This window comes from Eimeria mitis, genomic scaffold (assembly GCF_000499745.2).
Source record: "Eimeria mitis Houghton genomic scaffold, Emh_scaff3, whole genome shotgun sequence".
In the NCBI taxonomy this organism is placed as follows: domain Eukaryota; phylum Apicomplexa; class Conoidasida; order Eucoccidiorida; family Eimeriidae; genus Eimeria; species Eimeria mitis.
Window position 1 is genome coordinate 5,304 of NW_013571342.1, and position 1,078 is coordinate 6,381.

At 60.0% G+C, this 1,078-nt stretch overlaps 1 protein-coding gene across 1 annotated transcript in view; it reads right to left on the reverse strand.

The window, feature by feature from the left end:
• The window catches only part of EMH_0026350 (uncharacterized protein), a gene marked incomplete at both ends in the record, with an annotated part of 5,737 nt that extends 4,831 nt beyond the window's left edge, over positions 1-906 (reverse strand). Inside the window, one exon of the mRNA XM_013497874.1 lies at positions 96-906. Within this exon, the coding sequence (XP_013353328.1) occupies positions 96-906 (811 nt within the window). The remainder of the gene's footprint in view (positions 1-95) is intronic.
• Between the last annotated feature and the right edge of the window lie 172 nt (positions 907-1,078).

Here is a 1,078-nt window from a genome sequence, read left to right on the forward strand (position 1 = left end):
CTGCTGCTGCAGATCGCTTGTCTGCTTCATCCGCTCCAGCTGCTGCAGGCGCTGCCGCAGCAGCTTGATAGGTTCCTGGCTAGCCGGGGTCCTACCTACGGAATGGGGAGCAGCAGCAGCAGCAGCTGCAGCTGCTGCAGCAGCTGCTGCTGCTGCTGCGTCATCCGGCAGGCGCCGCGCCGGCTCTTCTACTGCCGCTACCTGTCGCTGCTGCTGCTGCTGCTGCTGCTGCTGCTGCAGCTGCAGCTGCTGAGCATTGGGACCAGCAGCAGCCTGCGGCACAGAAACCCCCAGGAGTCGATGTATCTGCATGAGGGTTTCGGCGGGCAAGGCAACAGTCTGCTGCTGCTGCTGCTGCTGCTGCTGCTGTTGCTGCAGCAGCTGCTGCGGCTGTTGCAGCTGTGCTTGCTGTCTTTGCTGCTGCAGTTGCTGCTGTTGGAGCTGCTGCAACTGTTGCTGCAACTGTTGCTGCAGCTGTTGCTGCAGCTGTTGTTGCTGCAGTTGCTGCTGCTGCAGCTGCTGTTGCTGCAGCTGCTGTTGTTGCAGCTGCTGTTGCTGCTGCGCCACAGCTGCATTATGAAGGACCGCGTTATGATCTGCTGCTGTCTGCTGCTGCTGCTGCTGCTGGTCTCCTGTCAACTGCAGCAGCAGCTGCTGCAGCAGTTGCTGCTGCAGGTGCTGCGGCGGTGTCTTGTTCTTTGCATGAGCCTCTGGCAGCGGGAGAGCGGATGGATCGCGGTTGTTATTAGCTCTGAGGTGTTGCTGTTGCTGTTGCTGCTGCTGCTGCTGCTGTTGCTGCTGTTGCTGTTGCTGCTGCTGCTGCTGCTGTTGCTGCTGTTGCTGTTGCTGCTGCTGCTGCTGCTGCTGCTGCTGAGGTTCAGCCTGAGTTCCCGGTATAACACGCATGTTGCAGCATATTGGGAGGCGGCCTGGGCCCCCCCGCGGCGCTCATAATACCCTAAGGGCCCCCCTCAGCTGCAGCAGCAAGCAGGCTCTATGGGGACGACGGGGGGGGGGTTGTGTATGGAGGAGAAGGAGCAATAAGAAAACTAAAAAACAAAGTTAAAGACGCAAGCAG